This window comes from Mauremys reevesii, linkage group 6 (genome assembly GCF_016161935.1).
Source record: "Mauremys reevesii isolate NIE-2019 linkage group 6, ASM1616193v1, whole genome shotgun sequence".
NCBI lineage: Eukaryota > Metazoa > Chordata > Testudines > Geoemydidae > Mauremys > Mauremys reevesii.
This window is the reverse complement of record NC_052628.1, coordinates 86,560,374-86,586,274: the sequence shown is the minus strand read 5'-3', so window position 1 is coordinate 86,586,274 and position 25,901 is coordinate 86,560,374. Positions and strand designations below refer to the sequence as shown.

Below are 25,901 nucleotides of genomic sequence, written 5' to 3'. Positions count from 1 at the left end.
AGTGCATACATTTGTAATAAAAAATAATAATATAAAGTGGGCGCTGTGCACTTAGTATTCTGTGTTGTAACTGAAATCAATATTGAAAATGTAGAAAAACATCAAAAAATATTTAATAATTTCAGTTGTTATTCTATTGTTATAAATGCGATTAATTGCAATTAATTTTTTTAATCATGATTAATTTTTTTGAGTTAATCATGTGAGTTAACTGCAATTAATTGACAGCCCTATTTTGAAGGATAGCTTTTATCATTCGTGTGAAGGACTGGCTTAATAATAAGTACTAGGTTCGACATTGATACTTGATACTACAGTGTTGAGGCCAAGTAAGTAGGTAGATTGGACACAACTTGGCATCAGATGACCTATGTTGTCAACTTGTCTGTGGCTCTGATACATTAAATTATACTGGTGGGATATAAAATGAGATTTCTCGGTTAACTTGACAGCTTCAATTATCACTATAAAGGAAAGAACTAACAGATGAGAGGTCATCATACTGCTATTCAATCTCTTTAAAGGTATAATGAAAATTAATTAGCCCGAGCATAAAACCTATTTACCCACCTCTAACACAATGATGATTAATGTTTTAATCACCTATCAAAATGAATAATTCACCCAGGTGAGCAGGCAAACAGAATTTTGCAATGCTGCTATTATTTAACTATATAAAACCCTAGATAAAAGGCAGAGGATATGGTTAAGCATTTTAAAACTTTTGAAGTCTAATGTGAATTCTACTAGTGGGCTACCCTTTCATGTAACAATACTTAAATTAACAAGTTATAGTTTAATACCTGGCATTTTTTTAGTTCCCTCTTCAGTTGAAGAATTGTGATATGATGTGGCTCCTCTTGGTCACTTCCAATTCCACTATCAGTTCGTGGCATGACAAGAGCTGCCTTCCTTAGCTTCTCTGCCATGTTGATACAATCCTGCAGCTTCTCTTGTTGACTCCTTGTTAAGCTGGCAATGTCATTTAGTTCAACTAGGAAGGGAAACGCTTCCTCTATGCAATTTCTGTAGTTGAAACACTCCACCTGAAGCTGGGAAAGCTGCTCTTCAAGAGAACGAATTCGAGTCCTATCTTCACTCATATCCTGTGATCCCTGGCTAGCATGGCTCATTACACTAACTTGCTGATTCTGCAAAGCTTCCCGGAGCAACTTGATCTCAAGTTCCATTTCATCAATCCGGTCCCACTCAGGGTTATAGTTTACAACTGGTTTATTTCTAATATTCTTGGCTCTGTTGGCATATTTGAGGGAATTTAAAGACTCGTCAAAGTCAGATGAGGATGGATTTATACATGTTATCATGACAGTCTTGGCATTTCCTCCTAAGGAGTCTTTCAGAATACGAGTAATTTTAGCATCCCTATATGGGATATGTACACTTTTTCTCTTTGGGTCGCCAAGAGCACTTATCACATTTCCCAAAGCCAATAAGCCACTGTTGATCTGAATTGATTCCTTGAACCGTTCACCAGTGTTCCCTGTTTTTGTCACCCTTTCTGATCCTGCCAAGTCGACAAAGTGAAATTTAGAAGCAATGATCTGGCCTGATCTCAGAGATGAATCTTGTGCAGCATCTACATTTTTCGGAGACTGTGCAGGTCGTTGCTGACAAATACTGATGGTAAAAATAGCATGAGATCGACTGGAGTGCTCATTCATTTGTGTCGTACCTGTGTGGCGAGCTGCATTCCCACTTTCTAAAAGGCTCATCACTTCATCCACACTTTCCACTTGGCAATCCTTGGCACCAACAATCACTACAAACATCAACCCCAAGAAAGCATGAATAATGGGTTAACACTAGATTCTCAGCAAAAGTTTACAGCAAAACTGTTTTTAGATAAAGTCATGAATAGTCAAACTAATCCACACAAAAAATACTAAAAATCCAAAAAATCCAAATAAAATTAGCTATAATAATGTGTACAAGCTCACATTAGCATATGAGCTCACAGGAAATACCTATAAGAAAAATTTATACTAATGGAAGCACTACATACAGCATATTAAACCTGTAGCGTATGTATAAAATGCATTTTTACATTACAAAAAAGCTTAGAGACTTTATTTAAATCAATACAAAAAACAACAAATGCAAGGTTACAGTGAAGACTTTAAACAAACAAAAGAGAGAAAATTCAAAGTTATGGTTCTCACAAATCATAATTTTGTCATTTTATACCTATATAATATTTGTATTATTGTCGATCAGCCTAATACAACAAACACTTACATTTGTGAGTAATTTTACTCATGTGAGTAGCCCCACTGAAGTCAATGAACTATTCAGTTGCTCATTTGCAGGATTGGACCAGAGGGTATTAATGCTTACACTTTACTACATCTAGGAAATATGACCAAGTAACACTTACTTCAAGCAATTAATTTGAATTTCCTGACTACTGAGCTCTTCAAATGTTTACATGCAGGTCTATGCACACACAAAAGAATTGAGTGCAAAACTGGAGGACAAGATAATGCCATACTGAAAAATTGGGCCCCATGTGCAAAGGAGCATTGTGCCATGTTGCCTTATGATCAGGGCCGGCTCCAGGCAGCAGCCCAGCAAGCAGGTGCTTGGGGCGGCCAACAGAGAGGGGCGGCACGTCCAGCTCTTTGGCGGCAATTCAGCAGTGGGTCCCTCACTCCCTGTCAGAGGGAAGGATCAGCCACCGAATTGCCGCCAAAGACTGAAGCAGCAGAGCTGATCACGATCGCGTTTGTTGTTGTTGTTTTTTGTTTTTTTGCTGCTTGGGGCGGCAAAAACCCTGGAGCCAGCCCTGCTTATGATAAATTAGGAAAAAACAGTGCATCCCAGTGGTTCTCAACCAGGGATACACATACCCCAGAGGGTAGATCAACTCATCTAGATATTTGCCTAGTTTTACAACAGGCTACATAAAAAGCACTAGCAAAGTCAGTACAAACTAAAATTTCATACAGACAATGACTTGTTTATACTGCTCTATATACTGTACACTGAAATGTAAGTACAATATTTATATCCAATTTATTTAATTTATAATTATATGGTAAAAATGAGAAAGTCAGCAATTTTTCAGTAATAGTTTGCTGTGACAAGGATTTTCTGGACAGCTTCCTTACCTCATAGGTCTCTGTTTAATTGGATAGTCAAAAATACAGAAGTAATAAAGAATATTACTGTCCAATATAGATTTTCCCCAGGATTTTACTGATGAATGAGAAGAGCTTGCCATAGAAGGATATGCGGTCAGCTGAGGCTGATTGGAAATTTACACGCATAAATGTTTGTACTAAAGAAGAGTAACTGATCCCTGCACAATAGTTTAAAATTTATTGATGGATCATTGTTCAAAAACCCATGCTTCACCAAGAGCATCCTGGCATTCATCCATTTCAAAGCCACCAACAAGACCAGCACTTTATCTCAGTATCACTTTCTCCTCTCTCATTTGAATTTGTGAAACTATTGAGGCCAGATGTTTACTACATGTATAGCTTCTGCATAATGCAGTTGAAGGCACAACACAACAGCTTGTACAGTATAGAAATTGTATATTTTATGTGGAATTAAGTGTAAGGAGGCTGAGAAGCAAGGGTCCAATCTGCAGCATTTACTCAGGTGAATAATCCCATTGAAATCATTAAGATTACTCTGTAGGATCTGCAGGACCAGGACCCATATTTGCTCCTTATCATTTCCACCCACTCTAGCAGTATTTGTTTTCCTGATGTATTAACAGCTATTTAAAAACAAAACTGACACAGACCATTCAAGATGAACTTTACATTTATCAGTAAAATGTATCCCTACAATAGACCTCCCCTCTTGTTTCCTAATATCTGTAATTAATAAGTGCTTTATCTTTTAAGAGAAGACAAGAACATTTTGCATTTGCTTTCATAAACTTGCACTTCGAACGAAATATTCTTTCAAGCATATAAGTAGGAGCAAATTTAATAAATTGTTGAGTTCAAATAGGCTTCTCTACCTGTGTTTCCCTTTTCATCTTCTCTGATGTGTAAATCTTTCATAGAGGTCTCCAACTCCAGCAGATCTCTGAGTTCTTCCTTGTAGACCTCTATATAAGATACTTTCACACTGAAGTCAATATTATGGTTTTCAGAGATGCTCTGAAATAGTTCCTGTATAGCACGTGGAATGATACCTTTTTCATCCTCTGCAACTGATGCTAAAATATAAACAGAAATGTGACCAGGCTTGCAGTGAATATATCTTTATAGTTTAGACTAAAGTTTAAACTTCTGAAACATGAACAAAAGTCTGTGGCCATTAGCTATAAGGCACCTGTGAATCTGAAGAATTTAGTTCTGTCAAAAAGTCACAATATATCAATACTATTGAATGGCTGAATATTTGTTTACAGTCCTTAACAGGATTCATATTCAAGCTCCAATAAATTACTTGTTAATATAAACTGGAGGGCAACATGGTGAGTGGTTCAGCAGTCAAATGCATCACTATTATAAGTCTATATTTCTCATGAGCCACATTTTACACTCAGTGATTACTGATGGCCAGGACATTGCACAATTTTACAATGACAACCTCAATTTTCAGTAGATACCTCTTGCTCCAATAAGGATATAACAGTAGTTCAGTAAGTTGCCATGTGCTGGAAATAGGAGATGTTTTAAAAGAACAAGAAGTGTTCCTAAAAACTAACATACGGCTCACCAATGCCATGTCAAACTCCTGCTTTTAAATATCAGCAAGGATCTCAGATGTTACTTATTCCACAGTATGGAAATTGGTTGGGGGTTGATGAGAGGCTTCTGAGTGGCTCACTCCTTCTAACCAAGAAAATTAGAAATTGTCCCATCTAATCAGTGACTCAATAGGTATATGTGAAAAAAGTTGCTGAGCTTTGAACAGCTTTGTATTGTGGCACCTGCTATTTAAAGCTTCTAGGTAACACAGACTTAACATTAAATAACCATGGTCAGCCAAAAGATGACAAGAAATTAAAAGAATAAAAAGAATTAAGAATAAGGAGGATTTTAATTTTTACAGAGATTTTTAAAATAATCTATTTATATCCACTTGGAAAGGTGAAATTAAAAAAAGAACTGTGATGTTATAATTTGAGTTTTTCTATTAGGGGAAATAACACCTGAAAGCAGTGAACATGGTCAAGAGGAGGAAATCTAATCTTCAAATGATTCAATTTAAACACGGGAAAAAAAGATAATATGACTCAGTTAGTCTGAAAGATAAAAGAGACTGTTTTCCATATTTTAGAATAACATGCTGATTACCTGATGATGTAGTCAATATTTAAACAGCAGGAGTCTAATCTGGAAACTTGAACCACAAAGACATTGAAATAAGAAATGTTTTACAATCTTGTTTTCTATTATAAAATTCTGCAGCAGCAGCACGCTCTAACAGGAACAGAATTCCAATAATAATAAATGTCTGATAACTCAGAATGATGATGGTTAAGGGAGTTGTCATTACTGGCAAAATAACCCAAAACAAGATCAGATGTTTGCCATTTTAAGCCAAAATTCTGATCTCTACGATACTGATCTGGTACTAAAACTGTATCCTTTTTTAGACCATCATATGGAGACAGAGGGTCAAATTCATAAGTGAGTCTAAGGGAATCTAAGGTGGTGTACTTCCTACCTCCTGACATCCTCAGTAATTTCAAACTTCATTACACTCAGTTTGAGTCTAAGGAGAGGCTACATTGGTGTAATTTTCATGCTAAGGGAACAAAAAGGAAGTGTATATTACAGTGGCCTAGACTCACCAATATAATGCTAAAATAATATTTTCTCAACTCTTACTTTAGATAAAGAGGTAAGCAGACTCTACGTTGTTCAGAATGTAGTATTCAGACTCTCATGGTGCTCAACTGAATTATTTGAGGAGCACAAAAATATTCTGGGCACTCAAGTACTACCATGATGGATATGCTAGAAATACCTAAAGTAGATAAGACAGATTTGCTCACCATTACTTTTTTTAGTTAATACCAAATAAAGTTAAGATCAAACAGGTTAAAATAAATGAGCTCTTGATGCTCAAGCACAGGCTGGGATTAAATTTGGAAGATGAGAGCAAATAGTTGCACATCTAAAACAATCCTATTTTAAATGTGGATCAAATCCAGAAGCTCCAATGGCTGGCACTAATTTAATGTTGGGGGGTGTGGAGGAAAAACACTTCATATGATACTTCTCAGGGTTCTTGAGTACAGTCTAACTTAAGGTAAACCCCTGTCATGGATAGCTCATCTAACTCATGTTTGGTCAGAAGAGTATATTAGTTTATAGTAGTGTTTTCCAGTAGCCTTTTAAATCTTTTTTGTCAGTAGCATAGATCTTAGATACTGTGGCAATGAGCACTGTAGAAACTTCTCAAATATAGATAGACTGTAGTGCTCTCTATGCTGCATAGACACAGTTATTGGAATTATTAATTGCACGTGGAGACAGCCCAGTGTTCTAATGGGAAAAGTCAATCAAGCAGCAAAAACGAACAAAAATCCACACACACACAAACAAAAACCCAACAGCCAGCCTAAACAACAATTTGCCTCAGGTTTTTTAAAATACACCTGTAAAATATAGTTATTTCACAACTATTACATAGCCTTCCAAGTATTATTTATTTGGGTTAGGCAAGTACACTGGTCACAAATCACAGAAACAAAATAAACTTTCCAAAACATACCAATGTGACCTCCACCAATGGTGTACGTCTTCCCAGACCCTGTCTGTCCATAAGCAAAAACTGTAGCATTATATCCTTCAATCAAAGACACCACTAAAGGCTTAATGCAAGTTGTATAAACTTCATCTTGGGTTGAATTTTTGCCAAATACAAAATCAAAAGTGAAGACACGGTCTTTCCCAATGATAACTTGCTGTGTGTTTGGGACCAGTCTCACACATACTTGATGGTTATGAAGAATCTCTTTGGAAAGCAGAGGTCTTATTCTTACAGCAACTTTAACTGGAATCTCTTCCATGACAGCCTCCAATTTTAACACTTAACTTGAACAAATTTTCTTATGGTTCTTGTCTTCATAACATTCTCAATCTTCTGCATCTAAGAAACAAAGTTTTCTGAATTACACAGTGAATAGAAGTTCACGTCCCAGTGACTGACTTAACTTTCCATTTTGGAAAAAGTTAACTAAAGTGAGTGAGTTTCTGTCCTGTAAAATAGGCATAGAAGATTCCAGTCCCATATTTCTTCAGTTTATAGGTAATTTTTTCCCCTTCTTAATTACCAGACCAGCAAATTCGACCTGGAACTGAAAGTCAAGTGACCTTCTTTCTGGACATGGCATGATTACATTAAGTCAGCAGTTCTCAAACAGGGGGCATGCGCCTCTGGGGAGGCTTGCTAAACTTTCTATGGGGGTACGGCAAGCCTTCTCATTCACTTACAAGGTTGCAACACCACTCAGTGAAATTTAGCCCATCCGCCACACCATCTGACAGTGGGGTGGCTAGGACAAATTTCACTGAGTGGTGGTGTGACCCTGTAAGTGAATGGGAAGGCTTGCTGTACCCCCATGGAAACACTAGCACTCTTCAATGCTGAAATTGAGAAATACTGCCCTGAAAACTTTGTGGATATTAAGGCATGTGCTTTTAAAAGGTTTCCTAGCCTATGCACAGTTAGCAGGATCAAAGGACTGATTTATTTCAAATAGAATTCCCTTTATTGGATTCAGTGTATTAATAGCCCCAATTCCACCTAGATTACATTGAAAAGTCCCATTTTGTAAGGGGAGGGGAGAGTGGGGCTCCAAGTTAAAAAAAAAAAAGTTGTGGGGAGAGGATGGCATAATTCCAAAAAGGTTGAGAACCTCTACATTAAGTAATAGAGACAGCGCCATGAGAGCTTACTTATCAATTCTGTTGATGAAGCATGTGCTCAGAATTAATCCAACTCACTCTCCCACAGCTATATTAGCTCTGTAGGGGAAAAAGAAGTAAAAGCACATTAAAAATGCCTTCCACTTAAATAAGATAGGTAGATAGGACTTGAAAACCACACGGGAAACAGATTAGCTGCATACAACAAGAAGGTGTGATTTTAATACTTCTCTGATTATTATACTTTAAGCAGCCTGATGCAGAAGTCAGGCCTTTTTAATCACTGTTAAGTACATACCTAATTAAAATGACAGTTTGGGTTTTTTTGGTTGCATTTGTTTTTTGAAAACAGGTAACTTATAGAAATTGTGATTCCTTTTGTTGTCCTCTGCATATTCACTCTTAGGGAATGCACCCCCTCCCACAGCTACTTTCTGAACCTTCTGGAAAGCCGTTTGTCAGGCATGGATGGACACCTTCTTGGGACACCAAAGGTTCAGAGTTGAAGTTATGGAAAGGCTGCATGACCACAACAACTTCAGTTCAGAGAGGCCCATGAGAGCAGAAATGAGGGGAAAAAGAAGTAGCACTGTTTGCTAGACTTCCATATATAAGACTGTGTAAAGGCCAGCTTAGCATATAAATAGTATGTATGGATTTCCTGCCTTTTAATACTTTAGGATCAAAGCCTAAATAAAAGGTTTTATAACTATCTTCTTCTTGAGATTTGGTGTAACCTCAAATTTAGTATCACTTTAGTATCTGATATGTTCACTGTCATGATCACTTTCTCTGCAACTGCAGAATATAGTTAGCTGAGATGGATCCAAAGGTCTAAAAGATGTTTTCTCTATTTTCTAAACTGGATCCCTATTTAAGTATTTAATTATTTTTTAATTGACAATAGCAAGTGGAAATGAGTGCTCCAGGAATCAAACTGAAAGCAGAACAAGTAGTGGATTCCAATTTCCATTGTTCTGTAGCTACTATATGGGAGGGAGGGGGAAGAAGGATTTATTTATTTAAATAGTGCCTGTGTATAGAAAGAGAGATGGTTCCACTATATAAGGAACTTACTAGGGTCTCATAACAATATTATGTACAGTGTTGGTTACTGAACATTTTTTAATTAAAAAAAGCACAGAAAACTCTCAAATACGAGAGTCCAGAGTTGGGGCAACAGGGCTATTAGATTAAATATTTTACAAGATCTATCACTTCTAAATATTTTCAGCATAGACAAAAAAAGTCTTTAAAGAAACCTACAAGGAGTCTGGTGGTACCTTAAAAACTAACAGATTTATTTGGGCCTAAGCTTTCGTGGGTAAAGAACCCTCTGCTTCAAATGCATGGAGTGAAAATTACAGATGCAGGCATTATTATACTGAATTATATATAAGAGAAGGGAGTTACCTCACAAGTGGAGAACCAGTGTTGACAGGGCCAATACAATCAGGGTGACTGTAGTTCACTCCCAATAATTGAGGAGGACGTGTCAATTCCAGGAGAGGCAAAGTTGTTTTTGTAGTGAGCCAGCTACTCCCAGTCCCTATTCAAGCCCCTGTTTCTGAAGTTTTTTTGTTCAAGTACGGCTACTTTTAAATCTGTTATAGAATGTCCAGGAAGACTGAAGTGTTCTTCTACTGGCTTCTGTAGGTTATCATTCCTGATGTCTGATTTGTGTCCATTTATTCTTTTACGTAGAGACTGTGTGGTTTGGCCAATGTATATGGCAGTGGGGCATTGCTGGCACATGATGGCATATATCACATTAATAGATGTGCAGGTGAATATGACCCTGATGGTGTGGCTGATGTGGTTGGGTCCTCTGATGGTGTCGCTAGAGTAGATATGGGGACAGAGTAGGCAATGAGGTTTGTTACAGGGACTGGTTCTTGGGTTAATGTTTCTATGGTGTGGCATGTAATTGCTGGTGCGTATTTGCTTCAGGTTGGGGGGCTGTCTGTAAGTGAGGACTGGCCTGTCTCCCAAGGTCTGTGAGAGTGAGGGACCTTTTTTTCAGGATAGGTTGTAGATTGTTGATGATGTGCTGGAGCGGTTATACCTGGGGGCTATACTGTAATTTTCACTCCATGCATCTGAAGAAGTGGGTTTTTTTACCCACGAAAATGTTTATGCCCAAATAAGTATGTTAGTCTTTAAGGTGCCACTGGACTCCTTGTTGTTTTTGTGGATACAGACTAACACAGCTACCCCTTGATACTTTAAAGAAACCTGATTGTGGTTTACAAATACACAGAATAGTCTCTCTACAAGCATAAAGCATAGGTACAATGGTTTGTAGTATGCAGAGTAGAAAGAATACTATTGTCTGATGGCTCAGCACAAGCAAATCTCAGTACACACAAATAATTTTTTTTTAATTATTTCTGCACAGAATTGCTTTTAGTCTGAATGAAAATATCATGAGCTCTTTAGAAACCACTAATTGAAATATAAATCAGTATTTACAACCTGCCAGTTGTTTTAGCCTTTATGTTATTAAACAAACAAACAAAAAACTACCTCCATGGACTATTACCTTGTTATCACAAAGAATTTTGGAAAGTTGTAGAAAACACGAGTGCGGAACCTTTAATTAATAGGGGGATCAGGTCACTAAAATGGGAACCAGGAGATCTGACTTCTGGGTTCATATAGCTTTCATATTAATACTGTATCTTGCAACTGAAATATTTAATGCAAGAATATGGCTAGTAGCTCTTCCTTTGTTCACCTAGTGCCAATATTATGCTAATGTATTATGCTAATATATTTACTTATGACCTGAAATATTCTATTTCCCCATCGTCCTCCCCCGCAACAGACACCATAATCGAAAGACAGACTGGCACAGAGATGTAATGTATATAATTTTAAGAAGTCTATTATGAATTACTCACATAGTACACATGCAGATGTCACAGTTAGTGTCTCTGCTCGATCATTATAATTATTTATTATTAAAATCGGGTTCAGAACTCATCCTCAGACTAAGCCTGGGTTCGGCTAACAACAAAGCCACTTTGCTGCGCTGTGTTTGGAAAGGGGTCTCAAGCACAGCAGACCCTGCGTGGTGTGGTGCGGTGCCAGCAAACCCTTGGAAATGCCATTGTAGCTCCCTAGCCCAGTGCTCGAGAACCGCCTGCTAAGACAGGGCACAGGCCAGGGACCCAGGAGACTTGGCTGCCAGACCTGGCTCTCAAATGGCCTTGGGCACGTTGCTTAACTTCTCCATCCTTCTTCAGCGCCCGGTCTGTGACACGGGGCGCAGGCTGCTCCTCCCGGGCGCGGCTCCTCGGCTGAGCAGCGTTAGTGCCCGAGCGGGACGGGCAGCGTGAGGCTCCTACCGGGCCGGGGGCGGCGGGGGGGGGGTCCAGCTTCTCTCCCTTTTCCTCTCCCCTCGGGGAAGGCCCCGCGCCGGCCTGTCCGCTGGCGGGGCCGCTGCCAGGCCCAGGAGAGGCTGCGGCATCTCAGAGGGCTGGGGAGGGAAGCACCGACCCGCGGGGCTGCGACAAACCCACCTGCTGCTGGGCACGGGCGGAGCGTGTTGCAGGCCGGCTCCCCTCGGCTCCCCTTCTGTTTACACGCGGTCACCAGGCAACAGCGGAACCTTCCGGCCCGGCGGCGACCAGCGAGTCCGAGGCCCCTGCCGCCCGCCCGCCCGGCGCAGTGCCCCCTGCAGGGCCCTGCGAGAGTCGCTGCCCGCCCGCACCCTTCCCCGGGTGCCCCTGGAGGAGGCTACATACGCTGCCGGCTTCAAGCTCCAGACTGGGGCGACTGGCCGCGGGGTTCGCCTTCGGTCCCACTTGGGCCTGCGTGTTCACAACAAAAAATAACTTAAACCACATTCATGGCATCCATACAGGCAACTACTGGCTTTGGAGGGGGAGTTATAGGATATCCTGTCCTGGTGCTATCACTTACGCATGCGCTTTGGTGCTGCTTGTTAAAATGGCATCTCAGGTCAAAATGTCAAATCTGTTCACATGCACAGTAACCCAGATATCAAATCTAATTATGACCAAATGACATAGTACTATATTTAGCTTATTGTACAGTCTGGTAGTAGTGACAAAATTCCTCCACTTTGATTGAAACAAGCAATAACATCATTCAAAAGGAAAAAGGCAGTAAGACCCCCTTTCTTTCTTTAGCCAAGCCACCTCACAGGCTGGCAATCCCAGGTCATACGGGGCATTCTGCAAACACTGAAACAAAGGTACTCAGCCCTTCAGTAAACAATAAAACTATACCCATTTTAAGCCTTGTTTCTGTAGAAGGTCCCTGGAGGTTCACAGGAACCTCAGGCCGTTTTTGTTATCCAAACACTAAAAAGAGCATTTGAAAAATGACAACCACGTGACCCTTCCCTACATTCTAATTATCCCAAAACAGTCCAAAAAATTTAAAGCCAAACTTCTACTTTAAAAAAAATGAAAACAAATGCCTGTAGATAGCTTCAACACGGCATAAGGCTGAGTAGGTCCCAAGGTGATGAGGTAATTGAAGTGATGAGACAAGGTGGTGAGGTAATTTAAGTCATCTGTCCACCAACATCCCTCACAAGGATGGCATAGCTGCCTGCCACAAATATTTACAAGGCAATGGACAAACCTCAGATATCTACCCCAAACACATTGTCAGACTCATCCATTTCATCCTCACAAATAACAATTTACATTCGAACAACCATATTGTCCAAACTATGGGAACAGCAATGAGTACTAGAACGGCTCCCAAATATGCATTCTCTTCACAGGCCACTTTGACGAAGAATTGCTGGACAAATGCATCATAAAACCAATGATATACCTGAGATATATCAATGGTATTTTCATCCTCTGGACAGAAACTCCCTCATAGATTTCCACAAAAACTTCAACAAACACAACCAGTCAATTAAACTCTCTTTGGAACTCTCCCACAGTAGAATCAACTTCCCCTGGACTCCACAATCAGCTTTAACAATAGAACCCCTCAGATCACCACACCTACTTCATAGATCCAATAACCACCCCAAAATCTGTTATTTACATCCAGGCACTTAGATACTACAGAATATGCTCCTAGGAGGAAGTCTGGGATATAAACCTTAACACACTCAGAACTACCTTTACTGAACAAGGACACTCCACCAGAGAAGTAGATCACATCATGGAAGGCCCCCGCCACCCCCCCACACACACACCCTGAGAGAACCTGCTTCAATACAGAAATAATGTCCTCCCATCCCCAACCGCACACCCCTAGGTATCACCTACCAGTACCACCCCAGACTGGAACCCATATTGGGTATAAAACTCCAATGCATACTCCAGGGGGACTCCATCCAGAAATAAATCTTTCCTGAACCCCCACTTCTGGCCTTCTTCAGAGATAACCAGCACAACATTTTCAAAAGACAAGCCTGGGAGCTTAAATTCATAACTTTGCTATACACTAAAAATCATAGTCTTAATAAAATCACTGGATTTATAGCTTTTACAACAATCTGTAACTCACTAACCCCCCTCCTTTTTTGTCCTATGACTACAGGGGTGTTAAGGGCCATTTAGCACATATTCTAAGGAACTATTCAAGGTACTTATGCTAAATTATCTGTTCAATCTTGTATTTAGCTGTGACATTGAATACCTTTCCCAGACCTGAGGAAGATCTCTGTGTACAGGGCCAGCTCCAGGCACCAGCATTCCAAGCTGGTGCTTGGGGCGGCAATCTGCAAGGGGTGGCAGTCCCTGTGTTTTTGCCCCCAAGCAGCGCTCCGAATTGCCACTGCGGACGGCGGGGGCAGTCCATGTGTCGTTAGGGCCGCACGCGTGTTTCCGCAGCAGCGGCAATTCGGCAGCAGCTTCTATGTTCAGCTGTCCGCGGCGGCGCAGCTTCTGTCTCCCGGCTGAAGACAGAAGCTGCCTCTGAATTGCCGCCACTGCAGAAACGTGCGTGCTGCCCTAACGGCGCATGGACTGTCCCCGTCGTCCGTGGCAGCAATTCGGCGCACTGGTTGGGGCAGGGAAAACAGTAGAGCTGGCCCTGTCTGTGTAGCTCAAAAGCTTGTCTCTCACCAAAGCTGGTCAATAAAAGATATTACCTCACCCACCTCGTCTCTGTAAATAGGTTTATTGATCTAGATACATAGCTTTATCACAATAATGCCTCCTAAACCACAAGTAATACTTGGACAACACTACATTGCAAATTTTATTCTGCTTGTAAAATAATTTATGGGGAATTAGCTACAAGCATGCCACAAAATGAAGTGTTTTTTTCCCCTTAGAAGGAATGATCACAGCACACCTAGCAGAGGGCTGTACATGAGAAATCATGATTTAAGGGCTAAATTATGGATTAGAAAGTCTCTTATGCTTTGCAAATCCTTAATTAAAATTGACCCAGTTACTGGCCTAGTGCATGGGGGGGGGGGGGAGGGGGGAAAAGAAGAGGACCTGATGTATCTTGATTTAAGATGTTTGATGCAGTCACACATGACATTCTCATAAGCAAGCCACCTACGGAAATATGATCTAGATTAAATTACTATAAAGTGGCTGCACCAGTGCTTGAAAGACTGTACTCAAAACATAGTTATCAATAGAAGCAGCAAAGATATAACAGTGGTTTTTTTTTAGCAGCAGTTCATTGTGAATACCCACTTCTTCGGATGGATGCAAGCAGACCGCAAAGAGCTCTGCTGCAAAACTTTCTGTAGTCTATAAGTGCCCAGGATATCTCTTTTGCTGCTCTACCAGACAGACTAACACGGCTACCCCTCTGATAGTTATCAATGGTTCACTGTTGAGCTGGGAAGGCATATGTAGTGGAATATTGCAGGGCTCCTGTACCATTCAAGAATCCTGTGGCACTTTATAGACTAACAGACGTTTTGCAGCATGAGCTTTTGTGGGTGAATACCCACTTCTTTGGATGCAAGTAGTGGAAATTTCCAGGGGCAGGTATATATAAGCAAGCAAGAAGCAAGCTAGAGATAATGAGGTTAGATCAGTCAGGGAGGATGAGGCCCTGTTCTAGCAGTTGAGGTGTGAAAACCAAGGAAGGAGAAACTGGTTCTGTAATTGGCAAGCCATTCACAGTCTTTGTTTAATCCTGAGCTGATGGTGTCAAATTTGCAGATGAACTGGAGCTCAGCAGTTTCTCTTTGAAGTCTGGTCCTAAAGTTTTTTTGCTGCAGGATGGCCACCTTAAGATCTGCTATTGTGTGGCCGGGGAGGTTGAAGTGTTCTCCTACAGGTTTTTGTATATTGCCATTCCTAAGGTCTGATTTGTGTCCATTTATCCTTTTCCTTAGAGACTGTCCAGTTTGGCCGATGTACATAGCAGAGGGGCATTGCTGGTATATGATGGCATATATTACATTGGTGGAAGTGCAGCTGAATGAACCGGTTCCACCAACGTCCACCAATGTAATATATGCCAGCAATGCCCCTCTGCTATGTACATTGGCCAAACTGGACAGTCTCTAAGGAAAAGTTCATTTGCAAATTTGACACCATCAGCTCAGGATTAATTTCCACTACTTGCATCCAAAGAAGTGGGTATTCACCCACGAAAGCTCATGCTGCAAAACTTCTGTTAGTCTATAAGGTGCCACAGGATTCTTTGCTGCTTTTACAGAACCAGACTAACACGGCTACCCCTCTGATACTTGTACCATTCAGTATTTTCATAAATAATCTTGGATAATAGGGTGGATAGTATGCTTACAAAATCTGCTTGGAGGGGTTACAAGCATTTTAGAGGATAGGATTAGAATTCAAAATGACCATGACAATTTAAATTGGTCTGAAATAAAAAAGATGTAATTCAATAAAGACAAAGTGCAAAACACTACCCTTAGGGGAGGCGGGGGGGGGGGAAATCAAACACACAACTACAAAATGGGAAATAAGTGGCTAAGCAGTGGTACTGCTGAAAAGAATCAAGTGGTTATAGTGTATCACAATTAAATAATCAAGCAAGTTTGCCAACTTCTGTTTGGGCAGGGCTCCAAGGTTTGGGGCATGTGTTAACAGCACAGAGGGGAATCTTATAACGTCACATCAATGTTGCCACACATTTTACCAGGTCAATACTAACCAGCAAATTGTGAGTTTTCAAATGATACCTTACAAGGCATACTTTGTAGAAATATTATTACAATAGTGTGCAAATGTAAATAAAGGGGAGTATGTCCTATGAGGAAGGTTAAAAAAACTGGGCATATTTAGTCTTGAGAAAAGAAGACTGACGGGCAACCAGATAGTCTTCAAAAATGTTAAGGGCTGTTATAAAGAGGACGGTGATCAATTGTTCTCCATGTGAGCTGAAGGTCAGATAAAAAGCAGTGATCTAAATCTGAAGCAAGGGAGATTTAAGAAAAGCTTTCTATGTATAAGGATAATTAAGCTCTGGAATAGGCTTCCAAGAGGGTTGCAGAATTCACATCACTGGAGATTTTTAAGAACAGGTTGGATAAACTCCTGTCAGGACTGGTCTAGGTTTACCTGGTCCTGCCTGAGTGCAGGGGGCTGGACCTGATGATCTCTCAACTCAACGTCTCTTCCAGTCATGTGTGTCTATAAAAATGCAGTTATGTTGTTTAAGATTTACAACGCAAATTAGATTAATTGAATATTTACTCAATCAAGTGATTAAACTTTAATAAAGTTTGATTATATAAATCCAGGTGTCAGTTTTATTTCAAGCCTAATTATTTATTGAATACAAAAAAATAGGCCTTCCCTGAATGTGAACTCTATGGAGTACTAATACACAACATACGCAGTGATGGACAAAGTGTTAATACATCAGAGAATAGGTAACAAATCTGCATGCTGCATCAGTGAGAGATCTATAAAATTGGTGTTAGTAGTATATGCAACGTACACGATGAATTGGAATTTCTTTCATATCTTCCCTGTGATCCCGGGCATAGTCCCATAGATAATAATCAAGAAGAACTGCATTGATTCTTTCACTCATGTTTTGTCCCTTCTTCTTATAAAGTTCCAGCAGGCGATCACAAATCAATCCACAACACCAAATAGAACAACCTCGGATCTCCACTTCTTGTTTATCTCCAGACTGGAACATTATTCCTATAGAACAGAGCAGAGAGCACTCCAATTAATGTTCAGTGGAACAGAAGACAGGAGTCACAGATGTTATACACTTTATATTTAACTATATGTAGTTTAAAGAGAAACCAGAGTTACAGATTTGATATATTGTACCATAAATCAAAAAAATTCAGCCTGTGCATTTTCTAGGGTTTTCATTTTGTTTTTCTGTGTATATTTATGAGTTGCTGCATTGTTAAACTCCCATCTACCGTGAGGTATGTCCTATATATTTTAGTTATTTCTAAAACACAGCAGTAGGTGGCCACGGATGAGGGAAGGGTTGATATAGGGGCAAATCCAGATACTACAGCACTATTCAAAGTCAGGAATGTTGCAGGCCAGCGCTATGGAAGCTGCACACGTTTATGAATACACCTTACTCCCGTTCTTGCAATTCCAGTCCTTATCTTTTTCTGACAAGAGACTGACAATTACGTATCCACCACTGTATGGCAGCAGAATCTGATTATATCACTCCGGCACTAGAAGACCACAAGACTCTTAAGCTCCTGTGATTTAAAACAGAATTCAAATCTGTTTTCCAAACAGCTAGTGAACAAATCCACTGTGTCATATAATTATTCATCTTTTTTTGTCATTGGGGAAGATAAGACAGATGCACTGTTTTGCATGTAGGCGATATTGCAGTTTCTCATTTTCTCCATTTACTTTATTTTTTGTTTTTTAAGTAATATATATATTTTAGAAGAGTTAATCTACTCCTTCTGAACAGCTCACTAACTGAACAGAAGACTATTTTAATCTAAAAAGGATTTAACAGCTAAAACAGAATAATCCAGAAAATAAAGGTTGGGTCCTGAAACATTATTAGGTGGGACTATAGTTCATCCCATTATTCTGATGTCCTTTACCTCTCCCCAGTACCCTCAAGAATGGAACTATAGCTTTTATTTTGTATTTGATGCTGCCAGTCAATAATGAAAGATTTGTGAACACTGAAACCAGGACATTACAGGAGAGCAACATTGGGTACATGAATAAAGTGCAATGCACTGTATTCAGATTTTCAGGAGGAGGATTTTGTTTGCTCTGGAAGACTTGCTAAAGGGAAGAAAATCAAAAGTTGGAGGACTGGGAGCTGCTTTCTTTTAAGTTAGTGATTGGTGTAATTAAGGAGACAGGGAAGTGTAGATTTAATAAATGAACTATTGTTTATAATGTCTTGATATTGGATTTACCCTACTGCCAGGCAGTATTGTTTCATCAGAGAGATGAACTAACAGCCAAAAATTACCCAAAACTAAGTACAGGGTACAGTGATTAAGCCAAAGACAGGTTTTAATGAGAAAAGTGAAACAAATAAATGAAAAATTTAGAGACAAATCCTATTTCTATTATTAGTTGTTTTACTGTTAACATGCACAGGAAAATGGAAACAAACATCAATAAATAAAAACACAATATGGAAGCTGTATTTGTTGGATATAAGTGTGCTATCATGTATTGACAAAACACATCACAGATTAGAATAGAGGCAGTTGTCAGTGGACATGACTAAAGGACTGCCAGATGTAAAGGGACTCATTTATTCTAATGGCTACAATAGCTAGGCCTTTACTAATGACTCTAGAGAGAATTTACTTATATGGTCTTCAGAATTTCACTTCCCATGGATACGTTTACATAATAACTAACAAAATAACTTTACATTTCTATATTACTGTTCTTTTCACACACACAGTAGCTGTTAGCAGTTTGAGGTAAATGACTGTCTCCACCCTTTTGTTTTTTCAAGTTCAGTTAAAAGGTAGGTACAACTATTAGGAACTCACTAATGGTACGGCTACACTACCCGCCGGATTGGCGGGTAGCGATCGATCTCTCGGGGATCAATTTATCGCATGTAGTGTAGACGCGATAAAATCGATCCCCGATCGCTCTCCCGTCGACTACTGAACTCCAGCTCGGCAAGGACCGGAAGCGAAGTCGACAGGGGAACCATGGCCGTCAATCCCACGCCACAAGGACACGAAGTAAGTAATTCTAAATCGATCTAAGATACGCAACTTCAGCTACGAGAATAGCATAGCTAAAGTCAACGTATCTTAGATCGATCCCCCGCCCCCCCAGTGTTGACCAGGCCTAAGGGTATGTTTACACTACAATTAAAAATCTGTGGCCGGCCCACGCCAGCTGACTCGGACTCACGGAGCTTGGGCTAAGGGGCTGTTTAATTACAGTACAGACATTCAAGCTTGGACTGGAGCTCCAACCTGAGCTTGAATGTCTACACTGCAATTAAACAGCTCCTTAGCCCAAGCCATGTGAGCCAGAGTCAGCTGGCATGGGCCAGCTGCAGGTGTCTAACTGCAACATAGACATACCCTAAGCCACAAACTGGCAGCTATAACCTTGTTGAAAATGGCACCAGCCCAACAGAAGCTCAGTGTTCAACTGGTATACATCCTTTTAAATCCAGCCTTAGTAGTGTTTAATCCAAATAAATTTACAGTTTAATATTTATATATGATGAAAAGGATGACAGGGGGTGGTCTTCTCATCCCCGATCTTTAGATCATGTACTTTCCCACCCTTTCCCCATCATTGGATGATAACTCTGCATACCAAAAGGAAAAAAACTTCTCTCATACCTCTTTCATAGAGGCTAATAATCTCTATGCTACAAAATATTCATAAATGCTGATGAACAACACAAACACACTTGATGCAATAAAGGAGTTGCAAACCTTCATGGAGTTTCCTCATTAGTTCATCAGAATATCTCATTGCTCCCAGGTGAACAAGGACTTGAGGGATCCTATAGTCAGCAAATATAGTCAGACTAGAAATGTCACCGAAGCAGCCATCTCCTTTCCCTTCCAATGCGCTCCAAGTATCAGCCACTAGTATTTGTGCCCGTTTATAAAAAGACACCTTTTTACCCTGACAGACAACAAGAAAACAACTGTTTAGGCACTTGAGAGATGTAGGTATTCAGAGACTTCATTTTGTTAAAGGAAATAATCATTATTATGCTTACTCAACTAAGGATGGCTAGTTAAACAGAATATGGTATCTACTATACATTCCAATAAAAACATTGTAGAACCAAATGCAAATTTTATATGCAAAAAACCCTTAAACAACAGATAGACCTGAACTTACTGAAGTGGAACTAAGATATTGTGATATCAGGTTATTGAATAATATTGGTTTATTACCCGGAGAATTACTGTGATATCAGGTTACTGAGTAACAATGGTTTATTGTTTTATTCATTATATTGTTGTATAATGGTTTATTATAAGTTATGCTACTTGGAGCCCAGTTAAATCAAAGTTTCTTTCAGAGGCCCTAGAGTTCACTCAAGACTTTATCCGGAGGAAAGGAACATAGGGAGTATCTTACTGGATGAGACCACTGGTACATCGAGTTCAACAGTTTGCCTTTAATACTGATCAAACAATAGTCTAGTGAAGGCAACGCTTAACATTCATTCCATACATCTTGTCAATTACACGGGGATAGAGGGCAAAATTCATTTCAGTAATTGTCTTATAGTCTGAAGCTTGAGATTTGCTTAGATTGTAAAAATGCTTTTGTATTAGGCCTCAATCCTGCAAATGATGCATGTGCTTCATTTAATTCATTGTGTGCAGTCTCATTGACTTCAAAGTGTAAAGTTTAAAATGTGCATAAGCCTTTGCAGGATTGGGGCCCCAGCTTTATAAATATTTTTATCAAAATAAAACCAGATCTGATTAAAATACAGCTATGGCAGAATAGGGTTTGTTTGTTGAAGTGGCTACTACAGAACACTAGCAAATGAGATAGGACTTTCATTAGATTTTGGAATACTTTTCTGCCACTTCCCCTCCCCTCGTATTGTCACAATTCACAATGGACAGCAAGAAAATTATTTTTTCTAAAAACGTGCTTTAAACTAATCCAGCGAATAGAGCGTATTTTTTGCTGCTCTGTGCCCAACTCCAACAGGGCCAAGAGATCAGCAGTGCCAAGTCTGTTTCTCTGCACAACACTTGTGTGTTTTTTTTAGTTCTCCCTCTCCATCCTCCACTCATCCTGCATGGCTGCCCCCCTCCATTTTTAAAGAAATACTAATCTTACAATCTTATTGTGTTTCGTTCAAATGCAACTCAAAGTATAGCCTGTTCTATGTAAAGAAGTAATACTTTGTATTTATAGCAACAATTTCCAGCACTTATCTTTTCAAAAGAAAGAAATTAAAGCCTACTGGACTGTGATAGTAGTTTTCATGCCCTTCCCGAAATGCTACCATAGTGACCCCATCTCCCTCTAAGCCTTCATAACTTGTCTGTTGGACAGAGTAGAATTAGCTAGGATTGTTGGTGGCAGTTTCCAGGAAGAAGCATATATCTTTGGGGAAATAGTGTTACCATTTGAACTGTTTTCTCAGATTGTTTTGGAGGGAAGTTGGGCCAACTATCAGTTTTGGCAGTGGGACTCCATTGAAGGATTAGATTGTGATCCCTCCTCCCCAATGAAAAGAGGAAAAACAGCTGGAACCATCAGAACCCTTACTAATTCTGACCTACCAGTAGATCTCATCTCGAGAGTCAGACAGAGGCCTAAGTACCATGTTATCAATGCTAGTTGCTGCTAACAAAGCAGTGTCTTGAACATGAAAGATATGATAATGCTTCTAGTATCAAATCAGAGAAAAGGTGGATTGTTAGGGAATGAGGATTTTACAGTTCCAGAATGTTGGACGCAAAGTGTATATTATATATTTATATATATATAATTCATGGGTCACTGCTTAGAAAGGATTCCATGGTTTAACTGGCAGGCAAGAGACTCCTGCAGTGTGAATCTCAAAAACCTGGGACATATTTCAAGTACAGCAGTGATTTTGAGTACAATAGTGATTCACAAGTAATATGTCTCTGGTCCCCTATAACAGCAACTAGTTTTGTTTTTTTTGGGGGGGCAGGGAGGAAGCACACGGGGGGGAAGAGAGGGAGGGCGTCTATTAATATTGTTAAGGGCACAAAAACAAAAAAAAGACACTTTTTTTGGTTTGTAATTTGCCTTTAAGAACATAAGGACAATAGGGACTCTGACTGCTGTAATTTTAGCAACAAAACGTCTCGTATGCAGTACATTTTGTGAAACTTATGCCCATAGAATTGGGGACATCTTGTCTTAGTTGTAAAAATTCCCCTGGAAAATCAGAGCATGACTGAGAAAAGCTGAAGCCTAGTGTGGTTATACTTTTTAATACGAACGTGTGACACTAACTAACGTGTGACACTCCTACAATACAAAAAAAACCAAACAACAAGAGTGGTGAAGAGGAAACAAACAGAAGAGGGGGAAAAGAAAAGAAAAACTGTGTGCTTTTACTCATAAAAGTGTACATCAGCCACAAGGAATGCATCATTGACTAGTACAGGAGTTATTTATCAGTGCAAGTAATTATGGAAGTCCCTACTGGGTTTCAAGAAGCACCAAAGCTTTAGTTAAGCAAGTGATTTTTAAGTAATTCTTTGTAATTTTGTTATCTATTGTTAGCTTTATGAACAAAACACAATTTTACCACATCTTAAAAATTAAGTTATTTTTCAAAAACAAAGTTCCCTATATTACTTATGATTAAATATTATTATTAAAAACCCATTAAAATATCAATTTGCTTTTCACTAAATGCTGTTTGCTTTTTACCCCCAGAGAAACAGCAGTAAAAATTGAATAGTCAATTTCACTTTTGTTTCTAGTCAATTTCACTTTCAGGTTCTCAAGCACTAACACCACGCTATAATGTTTGGATAGCAAACCATAGCAGAAGAATTGTTACCACTGAAATTCAAAAATAAAAAGATTTAATGGCAACATTTCTGTTAGCCTTTGATTTTATGGAAGCTTATTTTCACAAAAATCTCAATTCTGGGCAAAAATTTGACCTGTCATTAAAAAAAAAAAAAAAAGTTTTCATGGATAGCCTAACAATAGTTTTGGGGTACACTCAGTAATAAGTGAGCTCTTTTTAAGTTCAAAATTCCCCAGCAGAACTAACTTACCTTAAATGTAGCCTCATCTCTGTAAGAAGGAAAATTTTCTACTACTATACGCAGTAGTTTCTGAGCACTTTTCTCACTCATTTTAACACAGGTGACGAAAGAGCCTCCAAACTTCTCAAGCAGAATTGTCCCCGTTTCATTCAGAATACGATGTCTCTCTTCAATCAAAGGCATGGGGACATCTGTGTCAGAGCGAAATACATGTCTAACCTGCTCAAGTGTCATAGTGGCGTAATATGCGGCACTGGTAATAGGTATTCCTTCAGAAAAATAAAAACAAAAACCTTTTAGAATGTCATGTTATATAGGCATTTGCGAAATAATAATACACTTAGGATTGGAACAGTTATATTACAGCTGTACACTACAAAGTTATGTTCACAAATTAAGATGAATCAAGTATTCAGTCAACTGTTAAGTTTGGTTTTAAATGGAGATAATGTTTTATTATGTCTGTAGACTCCTATAGATAACAACTCCCAAATAGCAAGTCATCATTGTACATTTTTCTCTTCTTTCTGTATCTTTCCCCATTTCTACTAGTCTTCAATACTTGACTTGATGTTTAAATAATATCCCATGCAAATATCAGCACCCAATTCTTACTCCTATTTTTACTTTAATTGTCAGTCATTCTGAATCCACATAAAATATCCTTATAGATTTCCCCTTATTTGTATGCACTCATTGTGGTTTCTTCATAAAGACATTTAACTAGATCCACACTGAGAATTTTTGGCCATACCTTCACATAATATAACATAAGAACGGCCGTACTGGGTCAGACCAATGGTCCATCTAGCCCAGTATCCTGTCTACCAACAGTGGCCAATGTCAAGTGCTCCAGAGGGAGTGAATCTAACAGGTAATGATCAAGTGATCTCTCTCCTGCCATCCATCCCCATCCTCTGACAAACAGAGGCTAGGGACACCGTTCCTTACCCATCCTGGCTAATAGCCATTAATGGAGTTAACCTCCATGAATTTATCCAGTTCTCTTTTTAATGCTGTTATAGTGACCACGGGTCTAGCACTCCTTCAGTGATAGCAACTGTGGAAGTACCAGCCTACCCCAGGTACAGGTGTTTCTTTTACTGTGGTTTCTAGACTTGCTGGAGCTGCATTGGTGTTAGATTAACAGGAGAAAATTCCCTAAAATTCTCAGTGTAGACAAGGTTTATTTGTTAATCACAAAAATATAAAATTAATTTTAAAAAGTATGTACCTGAAATAACAGGAGTCACATATGCATATGACTACATAATTGTCAAAAGTATAATTAATTGGAAAAAATATAACCCAAGACAGAAATTGTTTTACCCTTATATGATTAAGTAGTTTACTTTATTTTCTATAAGAATGGGTATTATTAGAGCCCTTCTAGTTCATCTCATATGAACTGAATAGGACTACCCAGGTATACTAAGCTGCTCACCTCCGTGTATTTGCAGGGTCAGGGAGTAAATTTGAAACTAACTTTGAGACAGTCTTGAATTTCCTCCTTCCCCCATCATAATGATAACTGGTATGTAGAGTTTTAGTTTAATAAAAAACAGGAGTACTTGTGGCACCTTAAAGACTAACAAATTTATTTAAGCATGAGCTTTCGTGAGCTACAGCTCACTTCTTCGGATGCATAGAATGGAACACATAGACAGGGAATATTTATACATACAGAGAACATGAAAAGGTGGAAGTATGCATACCAACAGGCAGAGTCTAATCAATTGAGATGAGCTATCGTTAGCAGGAGGAAAAAACTTTTTGAAGTGATAATTAAGATGGCCCATAGAAGGTGTGAGGAGAACTTAACATAGGGAAATAGATTCAATTGGTGTAATGACCCAACCATTCCCAGTCTTTGTTTAATAAGCAACTCAACCATATAGCCACCATACAGCTCCACTACAATTCAGAGTAATTATGTACTAACCATCATCAAGTGCTCTGTTGATTGCAGCACAAAGAGACCAGTAACCACTGTACATCTTGCCTCTGTACTTCACCAGACACTTACGGTCTTCGTGTTCGGACCAAAAGGAAAAGTTAAGGGTATCTGCAAGAAACACCCAATTCACTGCATCATCACTCACTGCTTGAGGGTTCAGTTCGTGAAGAGATTTCCAGCCAGCCAAACTGAACTCTTTTGCTGAGACTTTGTCAAACAGAGCCTCTGCAACTTTCCTCACTCCCTCTTCTTCAACGAGCACGTCTTGGCTGTTCTCGGCTATGAACTTGGCAGAGTCTTTAGGGGACAGGAACGCTTCCATGGCTCTCCTTCTAGCGACAGGGAAAGAAAAACATTCAGAGTCATCCTCTGCAGTACTCAGAGAGCGCGAGGTGACCCAGGGGAGTGACAGGGCCCAGCACGACCGGGGCCATCATTAGATCCATCCATCCATCCCCAGGTCTCGCGGTAAGTTGCCCCGCCCCTTGCCCATGATTAGCTACAGGCCACCACAGCACTTCTCTCCGCAGAACTAACGCCTCCCCCCCGCCCCGGGCGGGCGCTGCTACGGGGGGGACGAGCGTCCCCGGCTCCCCGTTTACCTGGGCAGGTGCGCGGGCGCTTCGCAAGGAGGGCTCCGCACAGCGAACGTCAGAGCGGTAACAGTACCAGGCAGAACGAGAAGCGGTAGCAGCGCCTAGCCCGCCCCTTCCGCCTTTCCTCCCGCCGTCAATGACAACTTGCCTGATTTGCATAATAGCGGCGATACGACCAGAAAACGGTGGGCGCCAGCTTGTGAGCTAAGCTACAGGCTGCACGAAAGAGCCGTTTAACGGAGTGGGGGCTCGGCCAGACCTTTACGGCAGCTTCTCTTTATGGCGCTTCTGCCAAATTCTTTCCCGCTCTGTGACTCCTGATGCAAGGAGAGAGGCCAGCTGCTGAT

The 25,901-nt window shown here is 39.8% G+C and overlaps 2 protein-coding genes across 9 annotated transcripts in view; both read right to left on the bottom strand.

The window, feature by feature from the left end:
- Positions 1 to 11,718, bottom strand: part of KIF27 (kinesin family member 27) — a 44,129-nt gene extending 32,411 nt beyond the window's left edge. The window contains exons 1-5 of one of the 5 annotated variants that reach the window (XM_039545675.1): positions 11,618 to 11,718; positions 7,899 to 7,967; positions 6,712 to 7,089; positions 3,998 to 4,198; positions 804 to 1,780 (exon numbers count right to left, since the gene is read on the bottom strand). In XM_039545675.1, the coding sequence (XP_039401609.1) occupies positions 804 to 1,780; positions 3,998 to 4,198; positions 6,712 to 7,009 (1,476 nt within the window). In that variant the 5' untranslated portion in view covers positions 7,010 to 7,089; positions 7,899 to 7,967; positions 11,618 to 11,718. Of the gene's footprint in view, positions 1 to 803; positions 1,781 to 3,997; positions 4,199 to 5,822; positions 5,935 to 6,711; positions 7,090 to 7,898; positions 7,968 to 11,392; positions 11,583 to 11,617 lie in introns of those variants that run through there. The other 4 variants (XM_039545674.1, XM_039545677.1, XM_039545676.1 and 1 more) reach the window with 4 other exon arrangements.
- A 4,790-nt stretch (positions 11,719 to 16,508) lies between these two features.
- Positions 16,509 to 25,901, bottom strand: C6H9orf64 (chromosome 6 C9orf64 homolog). 4 transcript variants are annotated; one of them, XM_039542877.1, is made up of 5 exons: positions 25,703 to 25,901; positions 24,944 to 25,290; positions 23,011 to 23,270; positions 19,696 to 19,891; positions 16,509 to 16,963 (listed from the first exon to the last, which is right to left on the bottom strand). In XM_039542877.1, the coding sequence occupies exons 1-5, from the start codon at positions 25,711 to 25,713 to the stop codon at positions 16,731 to 16,733; spliced, it is 1,047 nt and encodes a 348-aa protein (XP_039398811.1). In that variant the 5' UTR covers positions 25,714 to 25,901; the 3' UTR covers positions 16,509 to 16,730. The 4 variants fall into 4 exon arrangements, with proteins under 4 accessions (XP_039398811.1, XP_039398812.1, XP_039398813.1 ...); XM_039542878.1 differs by having other exon boundaries at positions 24,944 to 25,287; XM_039542879.1 differs by lacking the exon at positions 25,703 to 25,901 and adding an exon at positions 25,561 to 25,697.

Coding starts and splice junctions, on each gene's coding strand:
- C6H9orf64 (XM_039542877.1), bottom strand. Junction 23,271..24,943: donor CAACAGAGCACTTGATGATG/GTTAGTACATAA, acceptor ATTTTTCTGAAG/GAATACCTATTACCAGTGCC. Junction 19,892..23,010: donor GAGATGAGGCTACATTTAAG/GTAAGTTAGTTC, acceptor GTTGTCTGTCAG/GGTAAAAAGGTGTCTTTTTA.